The sequence below is a fragment of the Fukomys damarensis genome, unplaced genomic scaffold (genome assembly GCF_012274545.1).
Source record: "Fukomys damarensis isolate Sample0158 unplaced genomic scaffold, DMR_v1.0_HiC HiC_scaffold_10, whole genome shotgun sequence".
Lineage (NCBI taxonomy): Eukaryota > Metazoa > Chordata > Mammalia > Rodentia > Bathyergidae > Fukomys > Fukomys damarensis.
In genome coordinates, this window is record NW_022900922.1 from 16,713,771 (window position 1) to 16,737,788 (window position 24,018).

The 24,018-nt window shown below is 36.9% G+C and overlaps 2 protein-coding genes across 2 annotated transcripts; both read left to right on the forward strand.

Annotated features, from left to right (window-relative positions):
• The first annotated feature begins 2,024 nt into the window (after positions 1-2,024).
• LOC104861627 (zinc finger protein 709) lies at positions 2,025-15,436 on the forward strand. The gene is made up of 5 exons (XM_033761781.1): positions 2,025-2,072; positions 5,614-5,740; positions 5,940-6,000; positions 7,599-8,619; positions 15,362-15,436. Exons 1-5 carry the CDS (start codon positions 2,025-2,027, stop codon positions 15,434-15,436), a joined length of 1,332 nt encoding a protein of 443 aa, XP_033617672.1.
• A 5,347-nt stretch (positions 15,437-20,783) lies between these two features.
• LOC104861536 (olfactory receptor 2V2) lies at positions 20,784-21,731 on the forward strand. Its single transcript, XM_010623031.1, has one exon. It carries the CDS (start codon positions 20,784-20,786, stop codon positions 21,729-21,731), a length of 948 nt encoding a protein of 315 aa, XP_010621333.1.
• Positions 21,732-24,018: the final 2,287 nt, after the last annotated feature.

The window sequence follows — 24,018 nt, forward strand, 5'->3', positions numbered from 1 at the left end:
AACTGATAGGTATTAACTTATCATTGCCATGATATTTTCCTGTTGTTGGCTCCTTTTTAAAAAAAAATTCCCCCCCATCCATTTGATTTCTTACCTTGCTTGATGGCTTTATTCCATTGGGGTTCACAGAGTTGTAATTTCATTTTCTTTTCCTAAGATATTGTTTAGAAATTTTTTGAAGTGCCAGTTTGGTATTCATGAAATTCCTTGGTTGTTCTTTGTTATGGAAGTATCTTATTTCTCCATCAATTTTGAAAGATAATTTTGTAGGATACATCAATCTGGGTTGGAGGTTTTTTTCTTTTAGGGCTTGAAATATTTCACTCCAGGCTCTTCTTGACTTGAGGGTTTGTGTTGAGAAATCTGCTGTGATTTTGATGGGCTTTCCTTTGTATGTGATTTATTTCTTTCTCTAACTGCTTTTAAGATTTTGTTCTTCTGTTGAATTTCTGGAATTTTAATGATTATATACTTAGGCATATAGTTTTTTGGTTTGTTGGAGTTCTACATGGCTCACTTATCTGTATGTCAAATTCTTTCCCCCTGTTTGGGAAGTTTTCTGCCATTACTTCTGTGAACATATTTTTTTATGTATGTCATTTCTGCTATCTCCTGTTTTTTCATTAACTCTGATTAATCTTATGTTGTTCTTTGCATTGTCTAGCAGCTTCTGGATTTATTTCTCATTGTCCCTTGTTATTTTTAAGAAATCTCTGTTTTCTTGGTGTCTAGCTGCAATCCTGTCTTCGATATCTGTTATTCTGTCTTCACATTGGCTCATTCTGCTGTGTATACTTTTAATGGAGTTTTAAATCTCCTGAATATCTGTTTCATGGATTCCATTTCTTTTCTATGCTGGTGTTCATGGTTTCCATCATGTTCCTGAGCTCCTCCATTTTTCTTATCTCTTTCTGTTCTAGAGACATTAAGCATGTCTTTCATTCTGGTCACCCTCTCTGTAGTATCTGGGAAATTATTTCTGCTTTGATTTTTTTCTAGAACCTCATTCACCTACTTTGTTCCCCTGTTATCAGCTCAGGGAGTCCAGGTGGTTGAATTTTGGATTGTTCCACCTCATTGCTCCCTTGTGTTTGCCTTTGCTGAGCTGGAACTCTGGGTTTGTATCTTGTTTAGGTGTCTTCTCACTTTTATTTTTGTTGTTCTTGATATTTTGGTTTAATTCCTGGATTGATACTTTTATATTGCTTATTGTATCTTTATTCCCAGTATCTAGAACCCTTAGGGTATGACTACTTTTCAGAAGTGTCTTCTACATATAGCTGGCCTTTGGATTTTGTGTCTGTAATGACCCTTAGACAATCTCAGTTTTGGTATTCCAGAAATGATAACTGACTAGAACAATCACGTCACCTTGGACAAAGTAATACAATCAGCATCAACAATAGCATCATACACAGCTTAGAAAATGACAGATTGTAGAACTATTAATCTGTTACCTTTAACCACATGAATTAAACATGTTAATATATCAAAATCAAGAATATGTTTGCAGTAAATAAGCCTTTCAATATACCAAATTTAACCCTCCAGAAAGAAGACTTAGGAGGAGTTGGGTGGAAGGGATAGAGAAATAGAAGGAGAGGGAAAGGTTAGAAGGAGGGCTAGAGGGAGGACACAGGAAGATCATGCAAAGTTTGTGAAACTGGTGAAGACAGGAGGAAAAACGAGAAGGAAGTAACAAAAGCAATAATAGAATGAAATAACAGCAGAGGGAAAACTAGAAACTGCATTCATACTCCTATTAGAAAAAGAACAATTAAAAAAACATGAACAAAACAGGACAAAACCTGGAACAAGAATAGAGAGAAATGAAGAAGGAAAGAGAAGAAAAGAAAGAAAAACAGAAAAAGAAAAAATATGTCCCCTTCCATGTGTGTCTCTGCTATTGCTGGTAAACAATGTAGGCAGCAGGGTGCAGATCTGAGTTGATCAATCTCAGTAAGCCAGCCGTAATTCACTGAGATTTAGGCTGGTTTCTGGCTGCAAGGCCAGAGTTGAGCTCCATGACCTCCTGTGGGTTTGAACTCTCCCTGGTTCTGGAGCAGGCCACTGTAAAATGCTGCATCTTTATTATAGTGACACTATTTACTCTCTTGGTGAGCTTCAGTTGTTTCTTTCTTTTTGGTACCAGGGATTAAACTCAGGACCTTGTGAGGCAGTCACGGAGCCACTAAGCTAAATCCCTGGCTAGGGCTTCAGTTCATAACAAGCCTCAGAAAGGCCCAGTCTCTGCTGCTTACCATTCTGCCATCTTCCTGAGCTCAGAATAATGGTCCTTCTGCTCTGCCACTGTCTGGATCTGACCACCACTCTCTTGGGTGGGATGGGTTGCTGCTGAATGCTGCATGTGGGCTAGGATAATGCTGAATAGCACAAGCAGGTGGGCTGTTGCTAAATTGCCTCAAGGGAGGAAATTTAAAAGAGGTTCAGGGAAAAAAATAGAGAAATAGAAAAAGAGGAAGAGATTAGAAACAAAGCTAGAGGACAAAGGAAGAGTACATGGACTTTGGGAACTGGTGAACAAAACAGGAGGCAAGGAAGAAATAAAAGCAAGAAAGGAATGGAACAAAAACAGAAAGAAGCCTCCAGTGTTCACACTAATATTAAAACAAGAACAATCAAGAAAAAAGAAAAGAAAAAAATATGTCCACTTCAGGGTGTGTCTCTGCTGTCACTGGTAGACAGTGGGCAGACAGAGACTAGATTCATGTTGATTCATCCCAGCAAGCCAGCCATGGATTTACGGTGGGGGAATGGATAATCCCAGGAAGCTGCATCTGTAGTTCTACGGAAGTTTAGGACTTTCTTGCTGTGAGGCTGGAACCAGCTTTCTTTATCCTGCAATACCCTGTGTGCCTCCTGCTAGCTTGAGCTAAACTCTTTGAAATCCTGCTGATTTGAACACACCAAATCTCAGATTGTTTCTGTGCTATTCACCACTCCACTATCTTCCTGCCAATTTGCACATGGTCTTTCCAATACTGTTTATGTTTCTGCTGCTGTTATTTTATACAAAGAAAATTTTCCTACTGTCTCTTGGTAATTTTTCTGTAGGTGTCTCTACTAATTTTTCTATATTTTGGCTAGTTACCTGCTTGTCTTTATGGAGATAATTAAATTAACATTTTCAGATTCTGGTTCCTCAAATTTTTTTTCAAACAATGGTTTCCCCTTTCTCTGTATTCTTTTAGGATTTTTGCTATTGCTACTCATTGCTCGGCAGTGAACTATCGATTAGTCTAATGAATAAAAGTCAGGAACACATGCTCCTTTTTTAGTGTTGAGGAAGATAAATTGCAGTGCTCAAACTTAATTCTGAGAACTGGGGTGTAGAAATATCTCAGGGGTTTAGATTTGGGGTAAATATTGTTTTCCCTACTCAGAACTTATTTCAAAACCAAAAATTTCAAAATGATTTTGTATTCACCATTGCACTTTCAGAAGCATGAAGCAATTTTACTCTATTAGTTTGAGATCTTGGCAAGTTCTGGTGCTGGTGTAACTCAAATTTTTGGGTATCTAAAGCCTACCCCCAGGAGTTCCTACCTTTCAAACTTCTCTTGAACTTGTTCATCAGGAAATCCAACATATTCCTACCTTTGCTTTGCTTCTGAGTTTCTTCAGAGTAATTGAACTTCTGTAGGTCGACCTCCTTGTTCTTCCATTTAATATTCAAGGGTTGTTGATTTAAGATAGGCTGCTTTTTGTTATTGAGAAAACATTCTTTGTACGTGTTGCAATGTGCAATCATGCTTGTGCAGAAGATCATTAGCATCCCTTTGAGACAACATTTAAATCAGTCAGGGAACTCAGAGGGGCTGCTTCTTGGGCACAAGAGAAATAGCCAAGAACTGAAAACTCCAGTTTTTTATTTGTAATTCAAAGACATAGAAGAAAAGCATTTCACCACATATTGTATAGGAGTTTTTGTCAGAGGAAAAGACTGAATGAGATGGTTGGCCATGTAGTTGATCTAGTTTAAACAATCTTATTGGGGCAGAGTGAACACATTGCCCAAAGCAAACATCTCTGATAGTAACTTGCTCTTAATTCTGCTGACAGTTATCCTGCAGATTTGGCTGTAAACGTAGTGTTGTTTCAAGGTCCCCTCTTTATTCCACTCAGATTCAATCAGGCCTTTGGCCTGTATCTCTCTACATCTATGTTTTTTCCAACTAAACTAGAAATTAAATTCTTTATAGTCATTCTTTGATTTATAGTGACAATATTTAACCCTCAACATTCATTGCATTTGTGTCCCAATTACAGACAATATGATAAAAAGCATAGGCATTCATAATTTTGCATCTGGCAGTTTAATTAACTTAATTACACCTCTGCTTGTAGGAATGAATTCTCACTTTGAGTTCCCTGTTACCTGGGAAGCCAGGGTTCTTTCTTTCTTCTGTCAAGATATTGGTACGTACATGGTTGAGAGTGCTGCTCTAATATACTTGAATTCTCAAATATATGAGCAATATTTCTTTGCATGTCTTCTTGATTTTCTGTGCTATATTTTCACCAGTGTGAACCTAAAAGCCACCCCCCTTAAGGATAACATAGGATTGTGCAGCATAAGTAGGATGTATACTCATTAACCATTGTGAATATTTGTCTTTTCTCCCTCTGACTTTCTAACATACACTCTTCCTTATGGCCAGCGTGTGTCACTGTCTTGTTTACTATTTATTGAACATTATTAAACATTTTAAACACAAAATAGTTACAGAATTTTGAAAAGCCAAAGGTGTGATTTGGATGTGACAAAAGCTATTGTTAAACTTTTTTTTTCTTTTTGGTACCGGAAATTGAACTTGCAAGGCAGGCCACCGAACCACTGAGCTAAATCCCCGGCCCTTGTTAAACTTTTTTTTGTGACTCAGTTAAAAAAATATTGGTGTTTGTTACATATATGTTTTGCTCATATTATCCATTTCCCAGTGTGTCTCCCATAAGCTACATTTGAAATTTTTTTATCTGTCACAGGTGACCATCTCATGTCTTTGAGCTGTAAGATAGTGCATCTTCCTTAATCTAATTTCATTCTTCTTAGATACTCTCCAATAAACAGTGAAATGTTTTATTAACATTTTAAATTATCATTCATTAGTTTTGCTTGGTGTTCAATTAAGTTTTTGTCTATGAAAGCAAGTTCAAGTACAAAACCTTGTCTAAATACATTCAGAAAAGTTAGAGATCAATTCTAGAAGTATAGAAGTATAGTTGCTAAAAGAGATATTTTCTGTCAGTGCAATTCCTTAGATATTTACTGTAGTCTTCTCATTTGGACACCAATCTTTTAGGCTCCCTGTGTGAACCATGCTTTAGAAACAACATAGAAAGGAGATAAGGTTAACCAGCAGGAGAATTCATGTTTCCATTCTACTATAGCTTTACCAATAAATTCTAACCTAGCATGAAAATTCCTGTGTAAGACATGCATGCATATCAATGTTGAATAAGTGATTGCTCACCAAGACATGAAGTAAACATTTGGAGGACTCAGCCTCTTTTCAGTTTTGTGTGGGTAGACTTGAGATGGTTCATGTTGTTGTGAATCTCATTTTTGAAAATATATGTGTGACGATTTAGGAGGCAGTGACCTTTGAGGATGTGGCTGTGAACTTCACTGTGGAGGAGTGGGCTTTGCTGGATCCATCCCAAAAGACGCTTTACAGAGATGTGATGTGGGAAAACTTTAGGAATGTGGCTGCTATAGGTAAGGAATAAATTTTTAACATTTATACATTCAGAGAGCATTGTTTGTTGTGTATCAGTGCAGTTTCCTTCATTGGAAAGTAGAAAGATTTTAATGCATCTTACAGGCATGGCCACAGTGTACCAAAAAATCTAACTGTAATCTATTAATCTTCATGTAAACAATAAATCATCATTACATTTGTGTTTCTTCACCTTAGAAAGAAACTGTGGTGACCAGCAACTTGAAGATGACTACAACAGTTGCAAGAGAAATCTAAGGTAATTTAATTCACATAATAAAATTTCTCAAGTGTCAGTGTATGAGAAGTATTATAAACAATCATACTGTACAGGTATGGTTATGTTCAAATTTCTTGACTCACAATATTTATCCAAAGATTTATATTGGTTGAGCATTTATAATCTGGCAGTTGAATATTTAAAACATTCCAACATCGGAAACATAGGGAGTAGCAACTTTGTCCCATAAGTGACATTATCTAATGTATCAGGATAAACATTATTTTCTATGATTAAGACTTTCAAAGTGTATGAAATTGTGTTTAGCAAGTGCATATGAAACAAATTCTGTGTTTAGATTGGGAATCACATTGAGGATAGCTAATTATATAAACTGGTGAGTATTCTCTAAAATCAATTTTATATGAAACAGATTTTGTAAGGAATGCTATATGTTTCAGAATATGGAATACACTTGCAGTATCTGCAAAATTGCTAAACCTGTGGAAGTATTCAAAGTCGAAATGAATGCTCTTGTTATGATAATACCTGTATTTATGCAATCCTACGAAGTACTTAGTCCATTCAAATTTCAAAACATTAGAGTGTACCTTCCTATTTTATACGTTTTAATGCCATGGAAATGTATGTAGAGTTTCCTTAAAAATATAAAACATAGAAATGTCATTGTATCATGCATGATTTTTCCCAGGTACATTTTCCCCCAAATTAAATAACCATGATTCAGTGATATATGCATACCCATGTTTGTGGCAGCTAGGATCTGGAAAAAGCCCAAAAGTCAATTCACAGTTGTGTGCATTAAGAAAGTGTGTCATAGGGCCAGGGATTTAGCTCAGTGGTTCTGGCACCTGTCTTGCAAGTGCAAGGACCCGAGTTCAATCCCTGAAACCAAAGAAAGAAAGAAAATATGGCATAGTCTGGGCATGATGATGCATGCTTGCAATCCTAGCACCCTGGGAAGCTGAGCCAGTAAGGTTATATGTTCATGCTCAGTCCAGGCAACTTAATGATTGATAAGATTTTCTCAAAATAAAATTAGACTGGGGGTATATCTCAGTTTTAAATCTGGATTCAATTTCTGGTGTGATATGTGTATGAAATGAAATAGTATTTGGCCATAAAGAAGAATAAAGTGATATAATTTGCCCGAAGAATAGATGCTGAATCCATAATATTAAGTAAAGTGAGCCAGATGCAGAAATTTCAGTATCAACATGAAAAACCGAAACTATGAATTGGAGAGTAAAAAAAAAAGAAAAGATAGAAGAGAAGAGAGATGCATTAGGAAGAGAGACAGTAGGAAATAGGTGAAGGATTTCAATGGAAGGAGGGTGTAGAATCAAGGAGACAGTATATAAAAATAATCAACACATAGTATATATATGAACCAGTTCCCTAAAGTGAAACTAGGTGTTATTATATTGCAAACATGTGAACTATAAATACCAAACTAAATACGACTGCTTTGGTAAAAGGGGTTTCCAAATCATCCTGGAAAGTGTATAGTATAATTATGATCTAATATTCTTAGGAGGCAGTACACCAGACCTCCTGGGCATTCATTATTATGAAGACACTTTGAAATGTGATTGGTGGTTTTTTTTCTTTTGCAGAGGTGAAAAGGTAGACAAACTGTATCAACATGAAGAAATAGTGTTTTGTTCTCCAGATGGTAATTTGTACATGAAAACAGTTGGCACAAAACCAAGTGAAAGCTTTGCCTGTAGAAAGCACCTGCTATCTCATTCACCAGAAAATATGCCCGTTAAAGCTAATCCTGCACTCAAATTGTATGAGTGTCAGAGCTGTCGAGAGAAGCTATCTAACTGTAGCAAACATAGGGACGCCTGCACTGAATTGCAATCCTTTCAGAAGCATGCTAAGATAACTCCTGGAGAGAAAACGTATGAATATAAGAAATGTGGAATATCTTTCTCTGATGGCACTGAAAGAACTAACATGGCAGAGAAGCCTTTTGAATATAAGCTTGATGTGCCAGCCTTCAGTACATCGAACTATGTTGAAATCCAAGAAAGACATCACAGTAGAGTGGACCCATATGTATGTATACAAAGTGAAAAAGGTTTTGATTTTCACCATGATGTTCAGATCCATGAAAGTGCTTACACTGGAGAAAAACACTATGTGTGTAAGTACTGTGGGAAATCCTCACTTTGTAAATTTGAAAGTGGAGAAACTGAGGAGAAGCACTATGTGTGTCAGCATTGTGGGAAAACTTTCAGCACACCATTTACTTGTCAAAATCATGAAAGAATTCACACTGGGGAAAACCCCTATGTACATAAGCAATATGGAAAAGCCTTTGGCGCACAATTTAATTGTGAAAATCATGAAAGAATTCATACTGGGAAGAAATGCTATGAATGTAAGCAGTGTGGCAAAGCTTTTGGCACAAAATTTAACTGTGAAAATCATAAAAAGATTCACACTGGTGAGAAACCCTATGTATGTGATCAATGTGGAAAAGCTTTCAGCAGACACAGTCATTTTCAAACACATGTAAGAATTCATACTGGGGAGAAACCCTATGTATGTAAGCAATGTGAGAAAGGATTTAGTACATACAGTCATTGTAAGAGACATGCAAGGACTCACACTGGTGAGAAACCCTATGTATGTAAGTATTGTGGGAAAGCTTTCAGCACACAATTTAATTGTCAAAATCATGAAAGAATTCACACTGGAGAGAAACCCTATGCCTGTAAGCAATGTGGGAAGGCATTTATTACACACAGTCATTGTAAAATACATGAAAGAACTCACACTGGGGAGAAGCCCTATCTATGTAAGCAATGTGGGAAAGCTTTTGTCACACACAGTAGTTGTCAAATACATGAAAGAATTCACACTGGGGAGAACCCCTATGTTTGTAAGCAATGTGGGAAAGCTTTTGGCACATATAGTCACTGCAAAAGACATGAAAAAACTCACACTGGTGAGAAACCCTATGTATGTGACAAATGTGGGAAAGCTTTCAGCAGACACAGTCATTTTCAAATACATGTAAGAACTCACACTGGGGAGAAACCCTATGTATGTAAGCAATGTGGGAAAGCATTTATTACACACAGTCATTGTAAAATACATGAAAGAACTCACACTGGGGAGAAACCCTATGTATGTAAGTATTGTGGGAAAGCTTTCAGTGCACAAGGTAATTGTCATAATCATGAAAAAATTCACACTGGTGAGAAGCCTTATGCATGTGATCAATGTGGGAAAGCTTTCAACAGACTCAGTCACTGTAAAATACATGAAAGAACTCACACTGGGGAGAAACCCTATGTATGTAAACAGTGTGAGAAAGGATTCATCTCCAAGGATAGTTGTAAAAGACATGAAATGACTCACACTTGGGAGAAACTCTACGATACTTATTTGGGATAACTTTCCCCACCCAAAGTAGCCATCAAAATCGAGAGTTCTGGGGATTTAGCTCAGTGGTTCTGCCACCTGCCTTGTAAGCGCAAAGACTCGAGTTCGATCCCCAGTGCAAAAAAAAAAAATCTTGAACTCATTTCTGAGAGAGTGTGTATATGTAAGTGACATGGGAAAGTGTTCAACACATAAAATTTGGGAAATGCCTGAAAAACTACACTGGGGACAAATTCTATTTACATAAGCAATATTGGAATGCGTTCTTTACACACTGATGCCATCAATTACATGAAAACAATATCGAGCAATACCCTAAGCAATGTGTAGAAGATTTCAATTATTCCAGTAAGCATCACAGATATTAAAAAAGCAAGAGGGGTCAGGGATTTAGCTTAGTGGTTTCATTGCCTGCCTCGAAAGCTCAAGGACCTGAGTTCGATCCCCAGTACCAAAAAAAAAAAAAAAAAAAAAAAAAAAAAAAAGCAAGAGGAAATTAGGTGTGAATATATTAAATGCCTTGCCCTAACATGAATGGACTCAACAGTGGAGAAAAGCCCTTTTTCTTTAAGCAATGTAAAAAAATCTTTCAGTATACAGAGGTATAATTACATATATGAAAGAGTTCATAGTTAAGCATCATCTGAACATATGTGAGTAATGTGGGAAACATTTATCTCAATATGTTCTACTACATAAAAACATTCATATGGGAGCAAAGCTATATGTATTTAATAAAATGTGAGAAACCACTCAAGTCTTCCATTTACCTTGAAATACATTAAGAAACTCACACTTAAGGAAACCCTATATGGATATGATGAGAAAGTATTTTGTGTTTCCCATCATCTCAGAAAATGTACAGAAACTCTCAACAAGAGTTAGTATAAATACTGAATGTGAGAAGCTCTCATTTTTAGATGTCCTTTCATGAAAACATGGCCCTGTACAGTGCACAAACTGGTATCAATGTATATTTTGTGGGAACATCTGTAATTATTTTGATGTTTATATTACAAATAAACACAGTACTGTGAGAAAACAATAGAAGTGTTGCACACAAGTCTTGAGTTGTCCTACATGTAAGAATGTATATTGGATCAAATCTCTGTCAATGTACAATATCAGTAATACCTCATGTTTTCAAAACCTGAAAATTTCTCAAATAGTGAAAACCTTATGTAAGTAAGTCATATAAAAATATGTTGGTTATTTCTCCAGAAAATTCACAGTCAGATGAAATATCTCAATTTTTTTTTTGAGACAGGGTCTCACTATGTAGTTGAGATTGACCTGGAACTCACTATGTAGCCCAGGCTGGTCTTGAACTCGCAGCAATCCTCCTGGCTCAGCCTCCCAAGTGCTCAGATTACAGGCTTGTGCCACCATGCCTGGCTCAAGATATCTTGAATTTAAACAGTAAACTCACTCTTAAATTACATCCTTGGATTAAATGTTTGTAAGTTCACATGGAAGAATAAATATTGTGCTCACATAATTCTTCATGTTTTTGTAAGTAATTGTATAGAAGTTTAATATTTGAGTCTATGTATTTTTGTTTTTTGTTTTTTTCCGGTACTGGGTGGAAGTTTAATATTGTATTTTAAACAAATTAAGTGATAACTTTTAAAAATTTACTTTGCACAGGGTTAGATACACATGTAAACTGAATTATATTTCTTAAATTCCAGTAGGCACAGTATTTTAAAAAACTTTTTGGTACTGGTGATCAAACTGAGGACCTTGTGCTTGCAAGGCAGGTGTGGTGCCACTGAGCTAAATCCCCAGCCCAGGCCCAATATTTTTGTAAGCTATTTCTTGTTTCCTTTATTTTTAATGCTTATGGTGTAACATGATCTTAAAACTAAATTGTTGTCGTTGTCATCTTCCCACTACCTTCTATTTAAAAGTTTGCCTCATATTGTCAATTTTTCCATTGTTGCAGCAAGAGTTTTTAATTGGATTTTATACTTTATAATTATAATGCATAGTTAAAGAAAATTCCAAATATGTTTACATAGAGATTAAATGTTTTTAAACAACTTGCAGACTAGGAAATTTCATGTTCTCTATATTCTCAGATATCTGTATATGTCCCAACATAATTATAGAATGAAGTCAAAGCTTGGATTGCGACTAACTTGTTCAGTGAATAGTCTACAAAACAATCATTTCTAATAAAATTTAATTTGAGGCTGGGGATTTAGCTCAGTGCCTGCCTCGCAAGCACAAGGACCAAAGTTTGATCCCTGGTACCAAAAATAAAGTTAAAATTTAACTTGATAAACAAGTGGTGCCTTATCATATAAGTAGTACCTGATGGCAAATGACACATGCTCTCAAGTGAGCCAAGGATTCTTCTATTTCACTTGTTGAGGGATTGTGGGTGATCATCTCCAAACCACAAGGTGTTGTGGGACAGATCTCATCTGCAGAGGAAGTGGACAGAATGGTGGAGGAATCTCTAACTTTGAGATTAAGGGGATATGTAAGATGTGGGAAACTGCAAAATATTGTAGGAAAACACTATCTAAATAAAGGTGTAGCAGTGGGTGCAATGAATCTGTTTAACAAAATGTAATGTTGCATTTCCTTGAATTTCTCAAAAGGAGGCAAGAGCAAGTGATTTGGATAGATTCTTTGTTAAATGTGCATGAAAAGAAAGAGACAAGAGTTAGCAGTATTCTTTTCATGATATTGAAAGTCATCTTATACAATAATCCTCTGCTTTGTTGTCTTACATTAGCCACAAATGTTTTCAAAGATATGCACATAATTTGTTTTACATTTTATATTTTCTTTATTATTTTATATGATATTACAGTATTGTAATAATTTCATATGAATATTTTGGGGTTGTGGAATGAATCATCTTAGTTTTTATCATTTCTTATGGAAAATTTGCCTTGATATATGAATATTTTGGATTATAAGCATATTTAGAGATGGAATTATGCTTGTAAATCTAGGTGTTACTGTATATACAATATTTAATTTTGCCTATTTTTAATATCAGGGCCATTATTATAATATGTGAAATTATAAGTGCTTTCACCATAGAAATTTTATTTTTCATGACCATATTGCCATGACTTATTTTAGTGGTAATTATCAATCATCATACAAAAAATGTACAGTGTTGCACGTTTTCCACTGCCAGTAGGACCCTCTCTTTCTCAAAAAAGATATGACGGATTATAGTAATTATTTTCTCTATGAAATATAAAAGATGATTTGATTTTTCTTTTATTTATTTATTTATTTATTTTTGTTTTTTTTGAGACAGGGTCTCACTATGTAGTTGAGACTGATCTGGAACTCACTCTGTAGCCTAGACTGGTCTCGAACTCACAGTGATCCTCCTGCCTCAGCCTCCCAAGTGCTGGGATTACAGGTGTGTGCCACAACACCCGACTAGTTTTGACTTTTCATTAAATACATTTGCAAAGGAATTTTGGACAGGGTTGAAGTTTGGGAGAATTATTTTTATTATTTGGATTGAAACAGCCTGTTGTGTTCTAGTCCCTAATGCTGTGAAAACCATTTAAGCTTTGAATTCATTATTTTATCCTAAGAATCTCAAGTTAGTTTAATAAAAAAAAAGAAATTGACTACTTTTTGAGATTCCATTGTGTTTTGTTTTACCAACTTTAGAGATAATGTTATACAGTGTCCTTGTCATCATCAATAAAAACAACTAGTGATTGAAGAAAGTGGTATACATACCTTCAACTACATAAAATTCACACAAGCTGTCAGTGTTAAGCCATCTCTGATGTCCTTGACTTATATTTGCCTACTCGCTTTCTAACACTGTGGTGTTGTACAAGATAATCTGGGTGTTTTCTTTATGAATACACTAGCTGATGAATTTCCCCACAGGATTACAATCTGACATTTCCATGCTGAGGTGAAAGTATAAGTGACAAATTCATTCAATATATCCAATATGGTTCTTGTATTGACAGCACATATGCTAAAATCTCTCCAATATGAGGAACAGCATAGCATCCACATCAGGTAGATATCATAAAATATGTATTTTAAAATGAAATGTTGTCTTATGTGATCTATGAAGTATAATACATCCAAGAGTACAGTATCAATTTTTACACCTTTGAACACGTGGCTAATTTATGGCAGCTCATTTCAAATTCTTTCCATCGTCAGAAATTTGCACAGTGCTTGTTGGTAATTCTAACCACATATGCATTACTGCAATTAATTAGAAGATATTTTATCCTGAATACTTTTATTTTCTATCACAATTATTGGTATTGTAATTTATCATTGTGCCTGTTCTTTCAAAAATTTCCTTTGTTCTAACAATAAGTCAAGCACAGAGAGCCCTATTATCCACCAAATCCACAAACTTCATAATGACCAATTATCCCCAGATGATGAATACATGTTTGCATGTTAAAGACAGGAAATTCAGAAACAATTCATTTGAGTACGCAGATTAGAAAGACAATGAGATCACTGATGCCAAAAGTTTAATGGAATGAATATAACAGACAGGGTGAACAGATTATGGCTGTAAATGCCCAGATCAGAAAAATGGTCCACATAAATTACCCAGTGATGCCCCTAATGTCCTAGAAAAACAAGAACAATCCAAAGCTAAATCAAGTAGAAAGAATGAAATTATAACTAGAAATTAATAACATTGAGACTAATAAAATAAAAAAATCACAAGATCAATAGATGCAGAAAGGCTTCAATAAAATCCATTGATCATTGATGATAAAAATCTCTGAGGAAAAAAGCTATAGATAGACTTTACATCAATCATGTAAAAGCCATTTGCAAAACTCCTGTTAATATAATAATTGGGAAAAAACTGAAAGGTTTCCCTCAACATTAGGAAGAAAAGAAGGATGTACATTATAATTTCTTCTTAATATACTTCTTAAAAATAGAGCAAGAGCAATCAGGAAAGAGAAAGCACTAAAAGTGATACAGATAGAAAATGGAAAAGGTGAAGTATTATTTGTAGATGAAATAATTACATTGAAGATTCCCCTAAATCCACTGAACAATGTCTAAAATTAATAACCAAATTGAGTAGTATTGCATAACAATAGAATTTAATAGAATGCTTGTAAACAAACAGTGAACTGTAACATTAGAAAAACAACACTATTTAAAATAGTAGGAAGAAAAATTAGTGCTTAGGAATTACACTAAACAAGGGAGAACCTCTAGTGTGAAGTCTACAGTACTTTGAAAAAGGACATTGAATGTGATATCAGAAATGAAATATATCCAGTAATCCTAAATTGGTAGAACAACATTGTCAAAATGGACATTGTTCCTAAATGAACATACACAGAAGTAATGGCAGAAAACTTGCCAACCATGGAAAAGGAATTTGATATACAAATAACTGAGGCATATACAACTCCAAAAGCCACAACCATAATAAATCTCCATCAAGGCATAGAATAAATAATCAAGATTTCAGAAATTCAGCACAAAAGCAGAATATTGAAAGCTGTTAGAGAAGCTTTCCTATAAAGGAAAGCCCATCATAGTCACAGCAGACTTCTCAACACAAGCGCTTAAGGAGAGGTTGAAGTATTAAATCAAAGAGTATCTCCATAGCTTTTAAAATGTTAAAGGATAAACAAGGAAACTTCTATTCTCAAATTTTTCCCTACTTTGAATCTTCAAGACCTAAATTAGACTTGATTTAAGCTAGGTCAAAAGGAGCAACAATGAAATTGGGTATGAGATTCATGCTTTAATTTTCGATATAAATTGACTTTAGAGCACATAAATGAACTTTAATCTTACCACTTGTTATGGCTTGTATCTAGAAGTACCCCCAAAGTCTCATGCGCTTGTAGGTGGAGCTTTTCAGAAGTGGCTGGATCTAGGGTGTGTGACACTGGGATTAAGGATATGATGCTGAGATGATTAAGGGTGCCCCACCCTGGTTTGTGAATGTGACCCACCTTAAGGGTGGGTATCCTAGATGGAATATAAAGAACAGAAAGAGGGCTGCTGCCATTACTTGCTGCTGTTTCTGCTTCTGGTGGATGAAGAGTGACACATGTTCTGGGTCAGGTCCTCAAAAACTTATGTGTCCCATGGGAATAGTGCATCCCTATCATCCTTGCTGTTTAGGAAACTGAAAACTAAGATCAAAAGTTCAAGGCTAGCCTGGGAATTTTATCAAAATCCTGTCTTGCTGGGCATGGTGGCACACATCTGTAATTCTAGCACTTGGGAGGCTGAGGCAGGAGGATCACTGTGAGTTTGAGACCAGCCTGGTCTACATAATGAGTTCCTGGTCAGTCTCAACTACATAGTTGAGACCTTGTTGCAAAAAAAAATCCTGTCTAAAAAATTTAAAATATGGAGGGCCAGATATAGCACAATACTCCTAGTTTCAATGCCGAGTACCAAAAAAATAAAGCTATTGTGTTCAAGACCAATTTGCTTTATGACATTGTCTCAGTATTAAGCCTTCATATCTGCTCTCTGGTTTTCCCCAGCCCCCAGCTGCAGAAGGTGAACTCAGAGTCAGAGAAAGAAGCACATCCTAAAAAATGCTGTCACCAAGGTATCAAAAAGATCTGAAGATTTAAAAAATTTTTTTTAAATTTCGCATTTTACCACTTGGGAAGTGCATTGCAAATATATTGGCCAGCAAGGAAAATGCCTGTTTTATGTGGGACTATGTTTACAAAATTTACAAATTTTTTCCATAAAGTTTATTGTCCAACTTGGGACACATTTAAATGTGAAAGATGGTGCTATCTGCAATTGCAGAAGGATGGCAGGCAGGATAACTGCGGATCTCAGGAGTGTCCACAACAGATCGTGAAGAGCACTTTCCGTAAAGACCTGTCTGGGGTGTTTGGGATGGCACCTTCCCTGTCCTTCACCCACCATCTAACTCTTGTGAATGTGAGTGCTGTTTTTTCCCTCCTAGGTTATAAACGCCTCAAAACCAGGACTGTGGTCAGCACTCACCTTAGACTCAAGCATAACATCATATATGGTTCTCTGCATACTACAAACAACCAACAAATGTAGGATTACTTCATAAGGGCAGGTAACTCAGATGTGGATTGCAGGGAGGGCCCAAGGGGGCTGCCACATGTAAAGACCCATGAGGACCTTAAGGGTCACAAAGGAAGTGGTAAAATGTAACGGTAGGAGGCTCAGGGTAAAGTCTTCCCAAATTCTTGTCTCCCTGTCCTCTGGCTGGCTCTGTAGACCTCCTCTTACCAAATTTCTTACTCTGTCCCCACTGGCCCCAGTCTTGGTCATGTCCCAAAGCTCCCTCGTGAGCTCTCTTTAATTATAAGCTCGGGAGCTCCTGTCCCACACCTGGAGTGTGTGGGCTCCCCAGGAAGCTGCAAACCTTATCTTCCTCCCTCGGTGTCCGTGCTGAGTATCTGCATGGACACCGAGGAGCTCTGCACATGGGTGAGAGAAGGGTGCACTATGAAAGGTGAGCAGGCAGAGTGGGTGCCCAGATGTTGGCGATGACCCCTTTATCCCCACCATCTCCCTGCCTATGTCTCCTTTTGCCTTGCCATCCTCTTCTAAATTGGCATATAATAATTGTAGTTGTGAATGGGTATATTGTGAGATTATAATATGTGTATATCATATATAATGACCAGATCAAAATAATTGACATACCTATCACCTGAAACATTCATGATTTTTTTTTTCACATTCTCCTTTCCATGAAAAGAGGCTATTGTCTACTGGGGGAGGCTGTTGTGAGAGTTTCCAGGGAAACCAAGGGTGACATGGACCTGTAAAACCTGGTGAAGGGATTGGTGGAGGCTACAGAATGAGATCTTATCTGGAGGGACCAGCCGTTTCCTGTCCCTTTTCACTTAGTAAATGAAAACTCGGAAAAAGGACAATGGAGTTACTTCGATGCTAGAAACTCCTCCACAGGATATCACTGCTGAATTTGACTTCCTGCAAGAGCCGCATCAAAAGGTGAATGTCATTTTCCTGTTGCTCCTCCTCTTTTCTCTCTTCCTTGCAGTTCTTAGTACTGGTTGCTGATTTATTTCCCCTTTTCTGTTTATGTACCAGCATAGTCTCTGTCTTTAATCTGCACTACTATGAGGTTAAAGTAGAATAATGAATGTGAGGGCTGTAGGGCACGGAAGGTAAAATGCCAGTTTACCGATTATGTTTTGTTCATTACTAGAACAAAGCAAGGATCCCTTCCTCTTCGCAGACTGATGAACTCAAAGTAGTTGATTTCTAGTTTTCTAGGCTCCCTGAAAATCCCTATGGCGTGTTATGAGATTACTTGTTAAAATTCCTCAGAACCCACTGTGCTCCAGTCATTAGGATTTGAGATTGGAAACATGTGACAGGTCAAGCAGCCCTCACTGAGCTCCCATCCCCTTGTGTGTAGACAGCAGAAGTAATGCAATGTTACTTACAACATTAGGTGATAAGAGACTTCCCCTTCTGCCGAGGATGCTTTGGCTTCCCCTCAGCTGTGGATCACTTGCCCTGGGAGAAGTCAGTTTCCATGCTCGGAAGAGGGTCACAGCCTTCCATTGCCACATGTGTGATCTTCAAGGGGAGTCTCTTCCTGACATGCTTCTGAAGGACTGGCCATGGACAACAGCTGGGCAGTGACCCCATGGGAGGCCTTAAATCAGAGGTTTCAGCTCAGCTGCCTGGGGATTCCTGACCTGCAGAAATTGAGAGGTAATAAGTATTATCGTATTTTAAACTGCTAACTTTTAGAACAATTACTTAGCATAATAACATGTAACCAAACAAACTTATAGGAAAAATACTACATTATTGTGCTACTTGCAGAAGCAGAAACATGCCTGTTTCAACTGTATTTTCTTTTTTTGTGCTAGGAATCAAACTCAGGACTTTGTGCTTGCAAGGCAGGTGGCAGCACCCCTGAGCTAAAACCCCAACCTGAGACATGCCTGATACTACAGACCCGGAAAGATAAAGAAACAAGGGAAACTGGATGGGTGAGGAAATAGAACAAGAAAAGGCCTGTAAAAAACTTGGAAATATGAGTCAAAACCTTTCCTCTCTCTATTTATTTTTAGAATTTTCGTTATTGTATTTTATTCTTATTAGTATATGTTTGTGATACACGGTAATTGCATTCATATATAAAGCATCCAAATCCTCTTTACTTTTACTTCCTCTTCCTCCCGTTCATCTCCTGCCATCCCCAGATCACATTCTAATCTCCACAAAGTCTATATCCCTTTTTCATGTCATCTATGCTGTATTTTTCTTCTTTAAATTATTTCTATTTTGAGTTTCTCTTAAAAGAAACCATGTGGTATTGAACCTTCTGTGTCTGATTTATCCCACTTAGCCTTATACTCTCAATGTGCATCCATTTTCCTACGAATGACTCAAATTTTCCTCTTTATGGCAGAGTAATGCTCTTGAAATGCCTGTGAGCGGAATGACAAGATTCAGCCAGGTGACTGTGTAAGGCCAATGATAAAAAAGTTGTGGTCAGAGTATGGTGATGCTTTCCATCCAGTATAAATATTTATTCTTGTATTTCTCTTGAGTTCTGATATTTTGACTATGATCAAGGGAGCTTGGCACTTAAAAATATGCATATTTATATTTTGATTTGGCTTTGCTTGTGTAAAATTATATTTTATCTTTGACTTCCACAAAAACGTGTTTAGAACAAATTCTTGAAGAAACATTAAGAGAAATCTCTCTTCATTGACAAGACTCAAATAAATCATAGCAATTAGGGAGACTTAGGAAGATCACTTGAGCTTAGGAGGATCACTTGAGCTAATGAATTCAGTGCCAGCCTAGACAATACTGTACAGGGAGACCCTGTCCTCTAAAAAGCTAGAAAATATCAGTTAGAAGAATTTTAAAAAGATTCTTTTTAACTTATATTAAACATAGCAGGCATTACTTACACTGGTTTGAAAGCCACATTTACTGTGGTCCTGATTGTGAGATGAAAAGGATAAATGAGTCATTCATAGAAAAATGGATGCATCTTGAGACCATAATGTTAGGTGAAATCATTCAGACACACAGCTTAAATATTGCATGGTTTCACTTATGTAAGAAACCCAAATAATAAATAAAGAGCAAAATAAAAGATAGATAAAAGGAAATAGGGACACAGATCATTCTCAAATGGGAAGGGTATCAAGAAATGGAAGGAGTAGGGAAGGAATTAAGTTGTGTTATGCCCGCGTACCAACTGCACACAAGGAATATGTACTACATTATGTACTGCAAACAAGTGTGAATAAAAATAAACAAAGTCTCAGTGTAACTGAGTACTTCATTATTTTAGAAGGCTGGAGTCCCAAATCACTGTTCATTTCCATCAGCTCTGTGAATTTTCTCTTACCCTAATATGATGCACAATGACAGCATCTAGTTATATCAAGTCTTTTCTCATGTGGGGCACTAAAAGAATGTTTCCTTTATCCACATTATAACAGAGGAGCTGTTACACCATGATAAATTCTCAGAATCTAAATATATACAGACTAACAAGTAACTCATGAATCATTCCTTTTCTTTTTGGAACATATATAAATTATCTCTTGGGAATGAAATCATTAAAACCCTGTTACAGATAATTTACCAAATCCTTACTATCCCAGGTAAAAGATAGTATTATTGAGTATGGTATCATATACTTGTCTTCCCAGCACTCAGGCTGAGGCAGGAAAATGGAAAGTTCAAGCCCAGCCTAGACAATTTAGTGACTTTGTAAGACCCTGCTTCAAAAATAACAAGTAAAGAAAGAAATAAGGCTAGGAATGTAGCTCAGTATAAACACCCTGGGTTCAATTAAAAAGAAAACATATTGGGGCTGGGGATTAAGCTCAGTGATTCCACCACCCACCTCCCAAGCACAAGGACCAGAATTTGATCCCTAGTATCAAAAAAAAAAAAAAAAAAAAAAAAAAAAAGAAAAATAAAAAAAAAAAAAAAAAAAAAAAAAAAAAAAAAAGAAGAAGAAGAAAACATATTAAAGCCAAGACTTTGCTGAATGGGATTGTTAAAAGTTCCCACAACACATAAAAAATACTCCGTTTATTATCTTCTTGGTAATGATACAAACTAACACAGGTATATGGTATAATAAATAGCTAAGAGGGCTCCTGTAATGTCATGAAAACATGGAGGTGTGTCCCCATCTATGTCCCAGTGCTTACACTGTTGATGGTTGATGAGTAACTGACCTAAGATGTAAAAAACAGAGTTCAATTTTTTAAAAAAATGTCAAAACAGAGGCTAGGAATATGGCTAAATGGTAGAGTGCTTTCTTAGCATGATAAGTGCTTTGGGTTTGATCCCTACAACTTCAAAAACATCACTTAATTCAACATATTTTTGTCCCTGTTCTTTAGGTGACTAAGAACTGAGCCATGGAGATATTGTTGAACCAATCATCAACAGATGACTTTGTCCTTGTGGGCATTTTTTCCCACAGCCCAACTGATCTTGTTCTTTTCTCTGTGGTCATGATAATCTTCACAGTGGCCCTTTGTGGGAATGTTCTTCTCATCTTCCTCATCTACATTGATCCACGACTTCATATTCCCATGTACTTCTTCCTCAGTCAGCTCTCCCTCATGGACTTAATGTTGCTCTGTACCAATGTGCCAAAGATGGCATTCAACTTCCTGTCCAGCAGGAAGTCCATCTCCTTTGTGGGTTGTGGTATACAAATTGGCCTTTTTGTCTGTCTTGTGGGGTCTGAGGGGCTCTTGCTTGGACTTATGGCTTATGACCGTTATGTGGCCATTAGCCAACCACTTCACTATCCCATCCTCATGAATCAGAAGGTCTGTCTCAGGATTGTTGTGAGTTCCTGGGCTTTTGGGGTACTAGATGGCTTGATTCAGATGGTGGTGGTAATGAACTTTCCTTATTGTGACTTGAGGGAGGTGGACCACTTCTTCTGTGAGATGCTATCTTTGTTGAAGCTGGCCTGTGTAGATACATCACTTTTTGAGACAGTGGTATTTGTTTGCTGTGTTTTCATGCTACTCTTTCCCTTCTCCATCATTGTGGCCTCTTACGGTCAAATTCTGGGGACTGTGCTCCGTATGCGCTCTGCTCAGGCCCGAAAGAAGGCTCTGACCACATGCTCTTCTCACCTGACAGCTGTCTCCTTCTTCTATGGAGCAGCCATGTTCATCTACCTGAGGCCAAGACGCTACCGGGTCCCTAGTCAGGACAAGGTGGTCTCTGTCTTCTACACAGTCCTTACTCCTATGCTCAATCCTCTCATTTATAGCTTGAGGAACAGGGAGGTGTTGGGTGCACTGAGGAAGGGGCTAAACTACTGCAGGATTAGGAACAAGAACTAAACACCAGCGCAATTGGGGCCTGGTCTCATACTCTTGGGTTCAAGTTATCTTCCTGCTTCAGCCCCCAGAATAACTGAGATAAGCTGTATCCCCTGGGCAGTAAGACTAGAGCATAAACAGTGGGTAAATAATTCACTCTTTTTAGGACTCAGGTGTATCAGTAATAAGAATCATGACTCCTATGGGTTGGGGAAATTCTTTAAAATCCTAAACCAATCTCCCTCTCTCTCTCTTTCTCTCTCTCAAAAACAAGCTCTGTTTTTTTCAATCTACTGCAGACTAATTATTTTGTAAAATACATTAAAGAAGGATGGAGGAATTTGTAAATTTAAATACTGTGCAGAAACAAGAGACTGGGATTATTAACACTTATTACGTAAAATCAGAATTACTTTCATTAACTCATGGATCTCTGAACAGCACTTGCTAATTCTTCTAACTAATGTAGACCATTCAGAGTGTATCATGTGTCAGGCACTGTGCTATGTGCTTTATTTATTTATATAGATATCACCTGCCTTTTTATTTATATAATGTCCCACACTAATACAGACTCTCACTAGTGTCTTGATGAAAAGATTCTAGATAGAAAATCAGCCTACATAATTCTCTTTGGTGAGTTCCTACGCTTATGCCAGGAATCTGGAAACTTTATAAAGACTACTTTAAGCCAGGCATAGTGATGCACAGCTGCAATACTAGCAGCCTGAGGCCAAAGTAGGACTGCAAACTTAACCCAGCCCAGGCAACTTAGCAAGACCCTGGCTCAAAATAAAAAACAAAAAATAGCTGGAATATAGCTCAATGAAGAGGCCTTGGGTTCAATTTCTAGTAGAAGGGGGAAAACTACTTTCAAGAATAGAAACACAAAGTTCTTTAGATTCATAGAAACAAGGTAAAGCCTTATTTATTTGTGTATTCAGTGTCTGGCACACTGGAAATACACCTGAGAACTGTATATACATATAATACTATAGCAAAGTTTACCACTGTGTATCACTGTAGATTTTGTTTGTTGGTTGGTTTATGTTTTTTATTTTCTCCAGATCTAGTCTAGCTATCTTGCCCAGGCTGGCCTCAAACTCCTGAGTTCAAGTGATCTTCCTGCCTCCAGCTCCAGAATAACTGAGATAAACTGTTTCTTCTCGTTTATTAAGACTGGAACATAAAACTAGCCATGGTAGTACATGCCTGTAGTCCCAACACTCTGGGAAGCTGAGACCGGAAGATTGAAAGTTCTAGCCCCGTCTTGGCAATTTACTGACTTAATGAGATCCTGCACCAAAATTTAAAAATAAAAAAATATCTGAGGAAGTAGCTCAGGGCAAACGCTCCAGGTTAATTTCTAGTACTAAGGGGGGGGCGGAGCCTGAAGCAGAACAGAATTTAATATTTTATTGGAAAGTTATTTTCAAACATTTGTATTCAAACCATGTTTGTATGTAACCTGTTAAGCTTAGAAACAGTCCTTAACACGCAATTCAACTAAGACTACTTTTTCTTGGGGGAAAAAAAATGATCTCTATTCAAAGCCTAGAGAAAAGGAAGGGCAGAGTTGGATCCTGGGAATTAGGCTAAGCCACAGGAAGGTGCTTGCTTGGCTTCAGGATTTGAGATTTATCTTGGAGGGTGGTTGAGTTATAGGTAAGTGATAGTGTGCAAGCTTAACATGCCTGGGGTCCTAGGTTTAATCTCCAGCAGAGAGAGAGAGAGAGAGAGAGAGAGAGAGAGGTTTACAATAGGTGATGACTTTAGATAGTTAACAGTTTAATTTGCATGACATTCTGTAGTGAATACCATTACTAATTTACTCACTACTGGGATTGAGGAAATCAGGACTTGAGCATAAGCCCCCAGCAAACAAAGACTTAATTTCTTTTTTCTTAATTAATCCAGTGATGGTACATTTGTGTTTTATTTTATTTGTTTATTTTTGGCATGGACTTTGGGTCTTTAACTCATTTCTTAAACAAAGGCCAGGGTTTATTATTTTTGCAACACGGGATCAAATCCAGGGCCTGGTGCATGCCAGGAAAGTGCTCTACTCCTAAATTGCACCCCAGCCCAAAGCAAAGATTTCGATTGATAAATACCTGTAAAACATCTGCTACTGCTCAGAAATGTAGTGTGTTCTTGATCACAAAAGAGATCTCCCTTATGTCCAGGCCCATAATTCAATTGCCTAATCAATGAAATGAGACTTTTGTTAATTTCATAGCTAATGTTAGTATATACAATTAAAAACTTAGGTTTATGTCCTAATAACCCATTGTAAACTGAAAATATA

Excerpts from the sequence above, each read along its gene's own strand:
- LOC104861627 (XM_033761781.1), top strand. The coding sequence starts at position 2,025 with ATGACCTCCTGTGGGTTTGAACTCTCCCTGGTTCTGGAGCAGGCCACT. Across the intron at positions 5,741-5,939 it reads TAGGAATGTGGCTGCTATAG|AAAGAAACTGTGGTGACCAG; the intron begins GTAAGGAATAAA and ends TCTTCACCTTAG. Across the intron at positions 8,620-15,361 it reads ACACTGGTGAGAAACCCTAT|ATGGAATATAAAGAACAGAA; the intron begins GTATGTAAGTAT and ends TGGGTATCCTAG.
- LOC104861536 (XM_010623031.1), top strand. The coding sequence starts at position 20,784 with ATGGAGATATTGTTGAACCAATCATCAACAGATGACTTTGTCCTTGTG.